This window comes from Drosophila takahashii, chromosome X (assembly GCF_030179915.1).
Source record: "Drosophila takahashii strain IR98-3 E-12201 chromosome X, DtakHiC1v2, whole genome shotgun sequence".
Lineage (NCBI taxonomy): Eukaryota > Metazoa > Arthropoda > Insecta > Diptera > Drosophilidae > Drosophila > Drosophila takahashii.
In genome coordinates this window covers 19,009,182-19,021,652 of record NC_091683.1, presented here as the reverse complement: position 1 = coordinate 19,021,652, position 12,471 = coordinate 19,009,182, and the positions used below count along the sequence as shown (strand labels likewise).

Sequence of the window (12,471 nt, the reverse complement as noted above, 5' to 3'; positions counted from 1 at the left end):
TTTGATTTGACGGCCATGGCGAATGCTCTCGAATGCTCTCGAATGCTAGTTGAATGTCTCGACTATCAGGTACCCGTTACTCAGTGGGCGAGAGCAAATGTTTCAAGACAATAATTAATATAATAAATAATTAATGTTTTTGAATTAATTGAAAATATTTGAATAAAAATTGTGCAATTAACAAGAGCGAACGCTACAGTCGAGTACTTCGACTATCAGATACCCTTTACTCAGCTTAAGTATCAAAGCTACTGGCTCCATCTAGCGGCCATTCCACATTTTTCTCATAAGTTTAATAATGGCCCGATTGCATATAATAAAAAATAAAAATAAATAATAATATGAATTTACTCTACGAGAGATGGTATAAATACACTCATTATCATGGCAGTTCATTACCATCCATAATCATTTGCTGACCTAAAAAACTAGTAAGAATAAAATATTGTGTAACTAGTTTTTTTCAAGTTCAGTAAAGATTTCCAAGTCCATGAGGACTTTGTCAATTATTCAAACACTCTCACAGGGAAGCCCGAGCTCCTTGAGCTATGATACAAAATTGCCAAGTACTGAAGCTGGTGTGAGTGGGCCCCCATGGATGACGTGGTGGTGGAGCAACTGGTTGATGGAGCCATCGCCACTTGCCTCTCACTTTTCACCTGGCTGTGTCTGCAGTTCGTTTGGCCCATCGGCCAAAAGTCCCAGACAAAAAGTAAGTACATATGCCACTTTAGCTTGAGCAGGCTGTGCTAGTAGTGTTCTACGCTGAGTTTTCAAATTCCATTGTGATTCTTCTGCCATCACCAACTAACATACTCTCGCCAAAAAACTCTCTATTTGGGACACACACGAATTTCGATTATGGAAAATATAACCATAGCTGGATTGGTGTGGGATGGCTCGACAGCAGGGATCGATTGCGAGGAGGAGTCCTGCGGCAGCGGCAGCTCCTTCGATGAGTACACAGACATCCTGTGGACCTTCTTCTGCATTCTGGCCCTGTCCAAGTTGACTCAGTTCTCGGAGTGGTACTTTAGTCAGCGTTTGCTGAAGCGCAAGAATGACTACAACGTGGGCTCCATTAATCGCGAGTGGGAGGAAACGCTTCTGCTGCACGATGAGGAGAGGCGTCAGCTGGACGAGGAGATGCAGGTGCTCGCCGAGAAGAATCTAAATCTGGAGCGCGTGATAAAGGATCTGCGCGACTGCAACATTCACCTGATAAGCGAGAATTTCATGCGATCCATGCTAGAGGAACAAGTGTGTAGCGTAGAGCGACTTTTCGATATCAATCGACATATCGACATATTTCAAGTTTTAATGCTTTTATTTCACGAATTTTCGATATTATTCGATATTTAATATCAAAAATATCGATATGTTTCAAGTTCTATTGTTTCATTCACTTTAAAAATGACAGGTTGCTCAGCCGAACATCTACATATTATTATTCGATATTTAATATCGCAAATATCGATATATTTCAAGTTGTACAGTTTCTTTCACTTTAAATGCGATAGGTTGCCCAGCCGAACAACTACATATTATTATTATTCGTTATTTAATATCGAAACTATCGATATATTTCAAGTTATACTGTTTTTCTTTCACTTTAGAAGCGACAGGTTGCCCAGCCGAACATCTACATCACCAACAGCTACTATCACCTGACTCGCCAGGTCTTCATCAATGACACAAATGTGGATCTCAACGTTCGCAACGCCGGCGGCAAGGATCTCTGCTCCATGGGAGCCAACGAGGATGGACTGAATGTCTGGATGCAGTACTTGAAGATGCGCAAATGCTACATGGGCCCCATTGCCGATCCCAGCTTGATAGCTCTCGGCAGCCCCGAGAAACTGCTGCCCATTGTTATGAGCAGTTGAGCAGTTGAGCACCGAGCAGTTGGCCAAGTTGCAGGGTGAGTTTCTGGACCTCCTGGCAATAGAGGTACTAATCCGAATATCGTTTCAGGCATAATATAGTTGATAGTTACCTAATTTCCCTCGAACAATCTATGATCAAGTTGTGTTAATCATTAGGGAAAAGCTCTATAAAAATTAATAAAAACGTCAATAAAAATCATGGGATTTTTGTCAAAAATTAAAAGGTTTGGGTAACCTTCGCAGTAAGGTTAATAGGAGTTTATGAATATATCGAATAACGATAGAAAGGATCGTGGAGAAATTTGTCTAGGGCGGGAGCTTTAAGTTCATGGGCGGCAAACTTTTCGCCTCATAAATTTAAGAAGTAAACTGTAACTACATATTTTAGTACACGGTTTTCCAGCCTAATAATTTGTATCAATGTGAATTTTCCAATTATAATTATATTTAAACTGAACCCCTAATGGAATAAATGACTTTATTTTCCGTACAAAGCTCTATATAAGAATCGAAAAAGCTTCTGTGGCGCCCTCTATCTTCCACAGCGGGAAGTTAGCGCTGCACCCTTGCAACCAGGTGAGCGATTCGTAGGGTGGATTCCGATTCCGATAACTGCGCATGCGCAAGGGTGGTGCTCTCTTCTTCGCCTGCTCGATTCCAGGCTCTCGCGCTCCCATTTTCTCTCGTGAACTGTTATTCTCTCGCCTGCGAGGTTAACACGTTGCAAATGTCAAAGGCATGACTTCAAAGTGAGTTCCTCGGACGGGGTCTTCAGATTCAGTTTCAGTGTGTTCTCTGACTTTGGAGCACTTCGTTACCCCCATACGGTGCGCACACCAACAGGCCAAAACGGCATGAATACAGAGATATACGATAATAAACAAGACCCCCAGAAGCTCAAAGACTAAGTGAAATTGTGCAAAAATCGTGGGGCTTACGCGAGTGTGGCAAGTGCCAAAGTTTCGAACTTTGATATTTTTTTTTCAAAATTTCTTCGTTGATAATTGTAGACTGAAATTGAATTTCCCCCAGAAGTCTGCAGGCCCATAAACGCGCGCGTGTTCGCCTGATTTGACAGAGTGTTGGTGCGTGTGTTGCCCTGGTGTGTGTGTGTGACTGAGAGAGTGCTTATTATGTAAAGTGCTCGTCTTATTGACAGTTGACAGTAACTAGTTGGGCTGATTTCCATGCCGAATGCCTTTGACCAACTGCCTAAAAGCTGTGTAGCTTCAATTTGCTAATTAATCGAGTGCGTCCGCACTTAAGTATGCTCCACAGTTAAGCGCACGCACACTCTTGCACAAACGTGTCGTGTCGTGTAGCAACATGTCTTTGCCAATCGCACTTTTTCCATGCTATCAGCAAGAGAGAGAGAGAGAGAGAAAGAGCAAAAGAGAGCACACACAATTTATAAATTTTTATTATTTTGACTCCCCCCTCACCATTGTCCTCGCCCAATCGCTCTTTTGCCCTTCGAAATGTCAAAATATTGCAGACAAAAGTCTGCTCCGCACAACATTGCCAGTCCGAAATACGAATTTCCCTCGTTAGTCACATGTTTTCCCTGACAGCTTGTCAGGGGTGAGAAGGCGCGATAGTATTGGATTGGGTTCATGGATTAAAATATCTGAAGTTATCAGCAAATGGTACTAGAAAACAGTTGATATTTGCATCCCCACATTAACTGTAGATACTTTATTTAGTTCTTACACCCAATTGACATTGCCAGGCTTGATTTGAAAGCCAATTCAAATTGACCGCCACTTGTCGCGTTCCCCACATGCGCCACTCTCTCTCTCATTCTCTCTATTTACTCTCTTGGTAGTTAACATGTGTAACTTCTGTTAACTTTGCTGGCTTAACACTTTACTCCTGACCATCATATTCTAAACACGAAATTGGTCAGGAAATGGGTTAATTGCAATAAACCTTTGTATTTACTATAAGCTTTACAATTTTCCATGGAGACTTAATTGTAGTCATTACAATTCCTCGAACACCTGTTTTCGTACAGCCTTTCCTTATATCATAGGATATAAATAATCAAATTAATTAAATTTTAATTATTATTAAAACAACGAACACGAGTCAAAACAGCTGTGCTTTTGAAATCCAACCTTAACTAGTTAAGCAAAACAAAACTCGAAAATTAAGATGTTAAATAGTATGAAAGCAATCTTCTTCAGTGAAGGGTTAACCCTAACATGGCGCCAACATAGCCACTGGCTAACAGCGCGTAACGGGACCGCCTCTCTCTCCGTAAATTTCTCTCGCTCTCTCTCATTCGCCCCGCTCAGTTGCTCGGCGCTCAGCGGACGTGTGCTCGTCCTCTTTAGCTTGGCTTAGTTTTAGTCCTTCTTCGAACGCGCTGCCGACGAGTCACGAGTTCGCAAGACGTACGCAGGGATTCCGAATCCCCACTCTCCCAGTCACATACTTTTTTTTCCAGTGTTCCGTGCTCCCAGTGCGAGCGTGTGTGAGTGTGCGTGTGTCTCTCTGTGTGTGTGTGTGTTTGATGAGCGTGGAAACGGGAGGAAGAGGAAGATTAAGAAATAACACAAGCACACGCTCAATACTCAATATAGTACTCTACCATTCCGACTTACAGCTGTTCGATTGCAACTCTGCGCGATCTCCATCTCCATTTCCGTTTCCGGTCTTGACTTGTGTTTTGAACCGCTAACCGTTAACCGTTAACCGATTTGCCGTCCTGTGTGCCTGTCATTCTGTCAGCTTGTATGTGTGTGTGTGCGTGTGTTTATTTTGTCTTCTTTGGTTAATTTCTCGTGTAGTTTTTTTTTTGTTTTTTTTTTTGTTCGCCTGGCAAGTGCTATTGCTCTCTCGCTCTGAGTCAGCAGCGCCTGTCAAGCGGAGGGTTGTTTTTTTTCGTGCCCTGCCGCTCCCCTTCCCTCCCCACCCGTCGCCAACCCCACGAAACTTCACTTCCAACCACTTGCCGTCGCCGTCGACGTCATCGCAGCCATACAACAAACCACTGAGACACCACCCCCATTCCCATTCCCATCCCCCTGCTCGTTCCACCCCTCAGTGTCATTGGCACTCGCTTACAGTTTTGTTCAGTTTGCCTTTAAGTTGTGCGTTGTCTGCGTAAAAGTAAGAAAATAAGAACATAAAGCTTATGAGATGGTTAAATCAGTAAATGTTGTTGCCAAAAATAGAAAACAAACAAATAGGAAGCAAAGCAAGCCAAGACAATAAGTGAACTGAGAACTAAGAACTGAGAACCAAGAACCGAGAACTGCGAACCGCTGAAAAACGTTGCACCCACCACCGCCTCACGCTCACCGCCTCACCGCTCGCCCGCTAGTTTAAAGCTAATGCCACCGCCCACCACCACTAGAACTACTACTTCCACCACAACCACTAGTACCACCACAACCACCAAGAACCAAGAACCAAGAACCATGAACCACAACCACCAACTATCAGCCTCGACCTGAACCACTTCGCAACAAATACCAAAACAGTAATCTAAAAAAAAAAGAAAGAAAGAAAGGCAGAGCCCAGATTCCAGTTACCAGTTACCAGATTCCGAGTCCACTTGTCCAAAATGTCGTCAATTGAAAAATGTGAGCTCCACCAAAAATGCATTACTAGATGTTCGTTCCCGTAATATGTGCATACACATAGCATCCCCCTAGAACCTCTAGCGTAGCTCTACCTCTTTGAAGAACCTCCAAAGCCGTAGCGCCCACTCTCTATCCCATAACTAACTACCTACCCAACTGCTCCCCGATTTGTCTTGCCATGTTTGCCACTTTAGATCTAGACTCTTGACAACAACTTAGTAAACCTAAACTTAAACCACATTCCACTCTTTTCTGTTCGAAATTAACAAATAAACTACAATACTATAACTATAACTATAACTTTACTATATCGGTCTGCCTCTCTCTCTCTCTCTCTCTGTCTTACTCCTTCTCTGTCTTTCTTGTTCTGCCTAGTTAACATGCCTTGAACTTTTACCCACTCTGTTAACTTCTCCTGCCAAACAAATAAAAACTTTCCCACTCGAGTCTTTGGAAATTGGGAAGACCGACTGAGAAAAGCATCTGAAAGGTGAAGTTCTCAAGATGGTTCCTGTGCGTTGGCACTCGTGAAAACTTCCACTGATTGGCTAGAGTCCCGATATTGTAAATAAGACCCCTCTTTACCCTCCTTACCCCATTTTCCCAAACCGAACACTTATAACCTTTCGATTTGCCTGCTTCTTACAAAACAACCTGCATGCCCGATTCCGATAAATCATCAGCTTCTCCCACTGGTTATCGATTTATCATTTGAGAATGCAACACTTCCACACACAGACGATGTTGATTGGGTCGATCGGTGGATCAGAAATATATATAAAATTTACAAGCCACACACACACACCATATTGTACGTTAGCCCAGTAAAGTTACATAACTTCCGTTTCGTTCCGTTCCGTTCCGTTTCGTTCCCCGTTCGTTTCTCGTAGTTCCCCAGTTCGTTTGATGCGTTCGTTCCTTCGTTCGTTCGTTCGTTGTGTTTGCCAAGTTCAATTTTGTTGTACTCGAATTCCCAACTGGCCAAGAAACCAGATTGCCGGAACTCGGAATTGGCAAGAAACAAAACAACAGCCAAGCAGACAAGCAAACAAGCAAACAAACAGCAATATAAATCGAAACCTTAACCCAATCTAAATATATATATTCATCCAAACCTAAAGTGTGTCTAATCACAAATTCTTAATGTAAAATTCTCTTTAAACTAAATAATTCAAACACAAATCACACAAACCGAAAACCAAAATCTAAACCAAACAATCGAATCGAATTGAATCGACTCGAAATCGAAATCGCAGACCCAGGCAAAACTCGCATTGACCACCAAGCATATGAGCTTGTGGCTAAAGGTAAGCTATGACTAGTCAATATTTTAATGTTTATTTGTGAGCGGAAGTCCGGAAAATATAGAGATTAGTGCTCTCATTTCGGTGTGCAGACTATCTGTTGCGTTTTACAATGTTTAAATGATAAATCCTACCTAATGTGAAATAATCGATTAGGTAGGGATGTTTTTTGCTATTTATCGTGAAACCTACCTTAACATAAGTACAAGGTACAATTAGGTTTAAACAATTTTCCCAATGATTAGTGTTTAATGATTAAAATACTTTTCTGTACAAATGAAACCATTTATCCTGTTACTCTGTTAAGGAAAATCCCCACAAATATCTATAGTTTTTATTGTCCTTGCATAATGAACCGAACTTTTGTGAATGAGCCATGAATAATCCGCATCGCTGCTGGCATAAATAAACCCTTAAAGCTTCGCTGGCTGGTCGTTAAATTGGCATTGCAGCAGTCGGTTTGGGAAATCCCGACTCGGCCCCAGGGGAAATTCCCTCTAAATTATTATCTTCGGCCCCTTCCTGGTTCCGGATTGATTTGTCGCATGTCCGGATGTTGTCGCCTCTGCCTCTTGCCACATGCAACTATTCATTTTCAATTATCCTGTTAAATTAATGCCTTGTACTCGTCTGCCCCATTCTCGACTTCCTTTCCCCATTTTCCAGCCCTTCCAGCGCATCCCCCACATATCCTTTGTCTGCGGCATGATTCAGCTATCTGTGAAAAGTTTGTTTTTTGCGCCCCCTTTGTTGCTTTTCTTGTTGCTGGCGACAATTTCAACGGCAGACGGCGGCTTGGCTCTAAAATATTGGTTATTAGCATAGCCCGGGGGTGTATGGTGTATATGGGCTGCCATTCTGCTATTCTAGGGGCTCTGGGAAGCTGACAAAGCAGCCAACGCTTTTTGTTGCCTACTTTTTGGGGTCAGGGACTTGTTTTGTCAGCTTGAGCGAGGCGAGGCGAGGCGAGCGCCTAGCAAATTGCCAGACACACACACACAGGCACAGAGAGATTGGAGTGATGGAGGAGGAGCACTCTGTATAGATAGAACCCGCTTATACATCTATTTATCCGCTACCCACAAGTCTTTCAACCCCATCTAACCACTCTCCAGCGACCGCTGCATCTTTTGTACTGTGAATCATAGCCAAATGCATTCGACGCCACGCCATCATGGCCAAATGGGGCTGACAATGCACAAAGAGCCAGAAGAAGGATAAGTGGGTGTCTCTGTCGCCCCAAAGCTACCCCTCACCCATCGACCATCGCCCATCGGGCTGCTGTCGTCATCGGTCTCTCATCATCATTGGCGTCATCATCCAGCCATCCTGGCCATCCCAACCATCCTAACCATCCTAACCATCCTCCTCATCGGCCATTGGCAATTCTGGCTTTTGTTCGATCCCCGTTCAGTTCAGCGAGAGCTAATTTAGCGTTAATCGAAGTGTATTTACACTAGCCTTCCTCCCATCCCTCTACTCTGATTGCATTAGCTTGATAGCTGCATTGGCTTGTCACTAATTAGTTTTCAATCCCTCAACTCCCTTTCCGATCTCCCGATACTCGGCCAAAAAAGTAGAAAAAATAGAAAAAAGGATATGGCAACCAACCCATTTCTTTGACTTGACAGTAAATGACTTATTGGGGTTACGACTCACAGGAAGTCATTGCCCCCAACAACAAGCAATCGAATGGGAGAAATGGTGTTTAAGACAACTATTTCATGGGCACAGGTCTATGTTAGCAACCGATTGATTGATAAATGCAAACAGCATTTAAAAGCTGTTAATTATATTCCTACCCAACTTTGAGTAAATTCAGTTGGAATATGTTGATGAATAGGGTGTTTTAACCCACCTGAATAAACATTGGGTATTTAAAAAGTATGCAACAACAAATTTCTTCTGAATAACCTGATTAATATTATAAAAAAGTTATAAAATTATGATAATAAAATAAAATAAAAATCTAAACAATAAATTAAAAAGACTCTCAGTTATAAATTTAAAATCCGCTTGTGCTATCAATGAATAAATCGTTTGTGACTTGGACTGAGTTGATTCACAAAGGAAAAAACCGCACTGCAATTGCGGATGAATGCTAATTCTGTGGAATAAATTCCGGTCTCTTTGAGTTGTCAGTAGTAGTCCGCCCATCAAGATTTCCCTTCAAAGACTGCAATTCCCTTCCTTCCCATCAAAGGCGTTCGAAGGCTTCGAGTGTTGCAATTGGCTTGTCCACTCTCCGATAATCCCGGTTGTTTAGCAACAATCCGGCTCCCAGCCGATGTCCCAAAGCAATCCAAAGTGACTGAGCAGTTTGGGCCAATCTGATGCGCTTGAAGCGTCTCTATTTCGACAGTCGACAGTCCTCATTAATTGACCACAACAGCTGGCGAACTGAACTTGAGTTTCCTTGGTAATTGGACCACTTTCTTCTGCTCCTCCAGCTGCCGTTTCCACATCCATTTCCATTCTGCACTCTGTTCTCTGTACTCTGCACTCGACTGTGGAAGGCTCCGTTGTTACAATGCAAGGAGCGGGGTATCGAAATTATGGCTGGCATGGAGAAACGCTCCATTTGCTTGGCTCTTGGTTCTAAGCATGGTGCACTGAGAGAAAGAAATAGCACTACGAAATTCCGGATTTCATATATTTTGAAAGGGAATAGTTTAACTGTACACTCATAGAAATTTTCCGGTAAAATCGCCCTAAAAACAAGGAAAATCGCCCTAAAACGGGGGTCAATGGCGACTAGGCAACAAAATTAGGGCAAATTGCCCTAAAAATACGAGTGAATTTGTCATACATTTAGGGCGATTTTTGGTAGATCTAGGGCGATTTTTCTATTTTCAAAGGTAATTGCCCTAAAAATAAGAAATGAGACCCTTAAACTAATGGCAGTTTCCTTTAAATCCAGGGCGATTTTTTTGGACTTAAAGGCGAATTGCCCTGGAAATCGGAAAAAATACCCTTAAACTAAAGGCAATTTTTTATAAATCTAGGGTGTTTTTCTGGATTTTAAGGCGAATTGCCCTAGAAATAAGGAAAAATATCCTAAAACTAAAGGCAGATTTTCATAAATCTAGGGCATTTTCTCTGGATTTATAGGTGAATTGCCCTAAAACATGCAAAATGCTCCTCAAAATTTCACGGCCATTTTTCATAAATAAAAATACAATTTCAATATATATTTTTTTTGTTTTTATATTTTTGTTTGTTGTTATTTACATTCACTACAAATATATTTACACAATTTATAGTTATACAAATTTACATACTCTCCCATTCTTATTCCTAAATGGATTATATCGGGTTTAAAAATAATAAATAATAAATAACTTTAAAAGAAACGGCTTCCCGAGTCCGCAATGGTGTGCTTCGCGTTCTTGCTCCCAGCGTCCTTTTTTGTTCTTGCTGTCGGCACCAACACTGAATGGAACGCAAGCCAATTTGTGAGAGTCAGTATATTTTTGCCTAAGTATTAGCGAAGACATTGCAGCTAAGTCATTCACCCGAAATGCGACCCTGCTATTAGCGAGGATCCGATCCTGACACTAATCAACCGAAAATACCATACTTAAGGATTTTGGGATTTCACGCATACGACGTTCACACTAGAAGCCATGATTTCCGCCTCTTTTATATCAGCGTCTCTCGTGACCAGTTCGTTCGCTCCGTAAAAATTACTTAATTCGATCGCATCCAATCATCCGCGAGTGATTTTCCTGATAATCTGTGCATATTTTCCCCTATTATTGTTCCTATTCTTGTTGGTGAGTTAATTTCTCAGAAATATTGTCGTTTTCTGACTGGAATTTCCCAGAACACAGAAACCACCGACCACGTGCGATTTCCAAGAATTGCAAAAGTTTGCGAGCCCTCCCTCTGCGCACAGCAAGGAGCTGGAGCCGCTGAAGCGGTAACATTTTCGTTGCATCAGTGCCACGCGAGCGCGACGCCCAGGATTTGCATCAGCTCTACGCCTGGATTTAACATTTCATCAGAGCCCACGCCTGGGTCGTATTTCATCATCGCCACTCCTGAATCTACATAAAGGAATTCTGTAAAGGCGCACCCCGCGTGAAGTGGATCTTTTCTCCTTTCCACGCCTGGACTACCGTACTGTTCGTCATACCGGACCTAGTTTGTCAGCGCCCAACCGCAAGCGGCATCAAGGAACGCCGTTTCTACCTCACCAAGCCCGCGTGAGGTTTTCATCGTGCAAAAACTGCACCAAAATCGACAGGTCCGATCCAGTCGGACGAAATTCGGACGAATCCCACCGGCGCCGATTCGTCAAATCCGCGCAGGCACGCGCAAACACGAAGTCTCATCCCAATTGGAATTTCAGTTCCAATTCTGGTTCCAGTTCACGTTGGCCGGGGCTGCCAACTTGTTCTTTGTATCGCATTAAGTAAAAGTAGTTTAGTTTGCTTCTTTCCCAACACATTTAAGATACGATTCTAATTTACTTTACGATTCCTATTTAGCCAACATTATTTCGTGTGTGCTTATGATATAGATTGACATATATAACCATTACATAAACACTTCAAAGTTCTACAGCACACATCGATCGTCATCAGGCCTGCTGACTTCGTTGGAGAGTTCGTAAGTACGGCATAGCCGTCAAAACATTTACCTATATATTCATTCTTGTCTAAGCCCACACATTTGATATATATATTTACTTAACTACTATCATATAATATATACCGTATATTGGACCTCAAATAAGAATCGTTTGCACTAGAATAATTTAATTTGATCTGCCTTAGTGCCTTTTGTTTGAATAAGAATATCGTATATCGATAACATAATGTAATCAGCCACAATTTAACGTAAAGTAAATACTTTCTTTTCCTTTTTCTTTTTGACAATCGTAAATACAAACACGACCGTATAGAGAGTCGTTTAACGTAAATAACGTTTTAGTCTTAAGGACTTAGTGTTAGCCTTGTTAGAATTAAGAATGAACCGTATTATCGCATTTGGAGTATTAAAGATGAAATTTAATATGAATTAAATTGTTATCTTTTGAGGGCCCCTAAGAGAATGTAGCGCAGCGGTTGTTTAAGGGTAGAGTCTGATGAGGCTTTACAGGTAGGGTGGGTATAGAAGGAGGCCATTACCACCTGGGCCTCCATCTTCGATAGGTACACTCTCTCGTCCGAATCTTAGCCGTTGGGTTTAAGTTCTTATCGTTATCGTTTCTCTGTCTACTACTGTTAGTTCTGTGACACTCTTGTTCTATCTTAACACAAACCCACACCCAGCTCCCTGAGTAGGCCGGTCGAAATGTAGACAGAGGTGTTAGGGTGGACAACGCTCATCGAGTGTGTTCGTTACAGAATTAAATGGCGCCCAACAATGGGGCAAGCCCGATGCCTGATCAGGCATCTGTCGTTTGACAGCCGAGCTTCCCGAAAATAGTCCAATCCATCCATTTTTGAAAAATTTTAGTTTGAGTTGGTATTTCATTTTTGACTTGGATTTGATGGTCTCTGGACAGATTCGGAGCCATACCAGCAAAAATGTTATACTTTTGTAATATGTTTTTCTATCAGTTCGGTCATAGTCGAACATTATAGTTAAAAAAATTCCAATTTGATTATTTGATACTTAGGATTTATAGTTCTGATTTAAAGTCGGTTCTATACCAGGTTTTCAGTTTTCAAACAATACCTC

General features: G+C 41.9%; 2 protein-coding genes across 12 annotated transcripts in view; both read left to right on the top strand.

Moving 5' to 3' along the window:
* The first annotated feature begins 490 nt into the window (after positions 1 to 490).
* LOC108060822 (uncharacterized) lies at positions 491 to 2,086 on the top strand. The gene is made up of 4 exons (XM_044396098.2): positions 491 to 712; positions 881 to 1,260; positions 1,617 to 1,921; positions 1,975 to 2,086. Exons 1-3 carry the CDS (start codon positions 595 to 597, stop codon positions 1,884 to 1,886), a joined length of 768 nt encoding a protein of 255 aa, XP_044252033.2. The 5' UTR covers positions 491 to 594; the 3' UTR covers positions 1,887 to 1,921; positions 1,975 to 2,086.
* Positions 2,087 to 2,628: 542 nt separating this feature from the next.
* Positions 2,629 to 12,471, top strand: part of X11Lbeta — a 95,371-nt gene continuing 85,528 nt past the window's right edge. For 6 of the 11 annotated variants that reach the window (XM_070218992.1, XM_070218997.1, XM_070218996.1 and 3 more), the window contains exon 1: positions 6,367 to 6,783. The gene's annotated coding sequence lies outside the window, so the exon portion shown is untranslated. Of the gene's footprint in view, positions 2,989 to 4,945; positions 5,477 to 6,366; positions 6,784 to 12,471 lie in introns of those variants that run through there. The other 5 variants (XM_070218988.1, XM_070218986.1, XM_070218987.1 and 2 more) reach the window with 5 other exon arrangements.

Excerpts from the sequence above, each read along its gene's own strand:
- LOC108060822 (XM_044396098.2), top strand. The coding sequence starts at position 595 with ATGGATGACGTGGTGGTGGAGCAACTGGTTGATGGAGCCATCGCCACT. Across the intron at positions 713-880 it reads CCAAAAGTCCCAGACAAAAA|CTGGATTGGTGTGGGATGGC; the intron begins GTAAGTACATAT and ends ATATAACCATAG. Across the intron at positions 1,261-1,616 it reads GATCCATGCTAGAGGAACAA|AAGCGACAGGTTGCCCAGCC; the intron begins GTGTGTAGCGTA and ends CTTTCACTTTAG.